The sequence below is a fragment of the Passer montanus genome, unplaced genomic scaffold, assembly GCF_014805655.1.
Source record: "Passer montanus isolate IOZ18808 unplaced genomic scaffold, ASM1480565v1 scaffold1, whole genome shotgun sequence".
NCBI lineage: Eukaryota > Metazoa > Chordata > Aves > Passeriformes > Passeridae > Passer > Passer montanus.
The window spans coordinates 19,834,101-19,835,484 of NW_024356504.1; the positions used below are offsets into that span (position 1 = coordinate 19,834,101).

The 1,384-nt window shown below is 70.6% G+C and overlaps 1 protein-coding gene across 1 annotated transcript in view; it reads left to right on the forward strand.

Annotated features, from left to right (window-relative positions):
• Positions 1 to 988: 988 nt before the first annotated feature.
• C1QL2 (complement C1q like 2) overlaps positions 989 to 1,384 on the forward strand; it is a 2,063-nt gene continuing 1,667 nt past the window's right edge. The window contains 1 exon segment of the mRNA XM_039696790.1: positions 989 to 1,384. This exon segment is cut by the window's right edge and continues 10 nt beyond it. Coding sequence (XP_039552724.1) covers positions 1,149 to 1,384 — 236 coding nt within the window. The 5' untranslated portion in view covers positions 989 to 1,148.

Consider the following 1,384-nt stretch of genomic DNA (forward strand, 5'->3'; position numbering starts at 1 on the left):
GCTCCAGCAGGCGCTGGATCAGACTGGGCGGCTCGCTCCTTCGACCTGCAGCGGTGCCGGCTGTAAGCCCAAACAGAATGCCTCCAGCTCGGGCGAGCCCGCTGGGAACCGCCCTTCTAAGGCACCGGGGAGCGGGGGACACCGCGATGTCGCCCTGAGGCAATGTGTGTGATCGCTGTGTCTCTCTTTTCCTTCCTCCCAGGTCGGGTGCTCAGCTCGGAGACACGTGGGTGAGATCCCAACTTTCTCTCCAGGGGAGATCTCCGCAGGCAGTTTACGATGCCAGAGCTCCCGCTGTGCTACCACCGTTTACTCGGAAAATCACAGGCAATTAATCACACTTTTCTCGGGGGAAAACCCACTTGATTTGGACCCGTCCTTACGCAGGGAAGCTACAGAACGCCGCGCTGTAACCTAACCTGAACTCTGCTAAAGGCGTTTCTTCCTAGGGCTCCCTTTTCACTTGGCAAGCCCTGCCTGCCTTTGGGAAACCGGGACGGGTGTGTCGCACCGTGGTTACACTCGGATGCGGTGAGGAGCACCATGCACCCGCGATGCTGTCCCGCTCGCCTTTGGGCCGCCGAGGCAGGACGCGGGGAGCCTGAGGAAGCCGCGGGGAACGCTCTGAGGTGATCTGCTGCTGGCCAGGGATTTCCCCGGCCCCTCCGTGCCGGCGGCGGCAGGGAGCCCACCCCGGCGGGACCGGGGCTCCGGCCGCCGTCCGGGCATCGCGCAGGGGCCGTCCCGCTGCGGGCAGAGGGATGGAGGGACGAAGGGATGGAGAGATGCGGGGAGGAAGCGCTTCAGGCGGCAGGTGAACGGGACAACGCGATGCGTCCCCGGCCGTCCCGCTTCCAGCACTTTGGGCGGCACCCGCAGCGACTCCGCCGCTGACGGCGGGGCGGGCGCGGTCTCCCCCCGCAGCCGGAGCGCCCGGGGGCGTGCGGGACGCCCCGCCGCCTCTCCCCTCCCCTCCGCCCGNCGCCGGCGGCGGGGTCTCACCGCCTCTTCTTGCCGTCCCCCGCAGGGAGCGGCCGGCCCCCCGCGCCACCATTGCCTCGCACGGCAAGGAGGACCTGCTCGCCGCCGCCGCCCGGCTCTGGCAGCGGAGGAGGCGGCTGCTGGCCGCCGCCGGGCTCGCCCTGGCCATGGCCGTCGCGCTGCTGGTCGCCGTGCCCCTGCTGCTGCTGCAAGCGCCCGCCGACACCGGCGCCCACTACGAGATGATGGGCACCTGCCGCATGATCTGCGACCCGTACAGCGGCGGGCGGCCGCCCGGCCCCGGCAGCACCGCCGCCGTGGAGGCCCTGCAGGACCTGGGCGCCAACCCCCCGCCGCCCTTCGTCCAGGGACCCAAGGGGGAGCCGGGCCGGCCGGGCAAGCC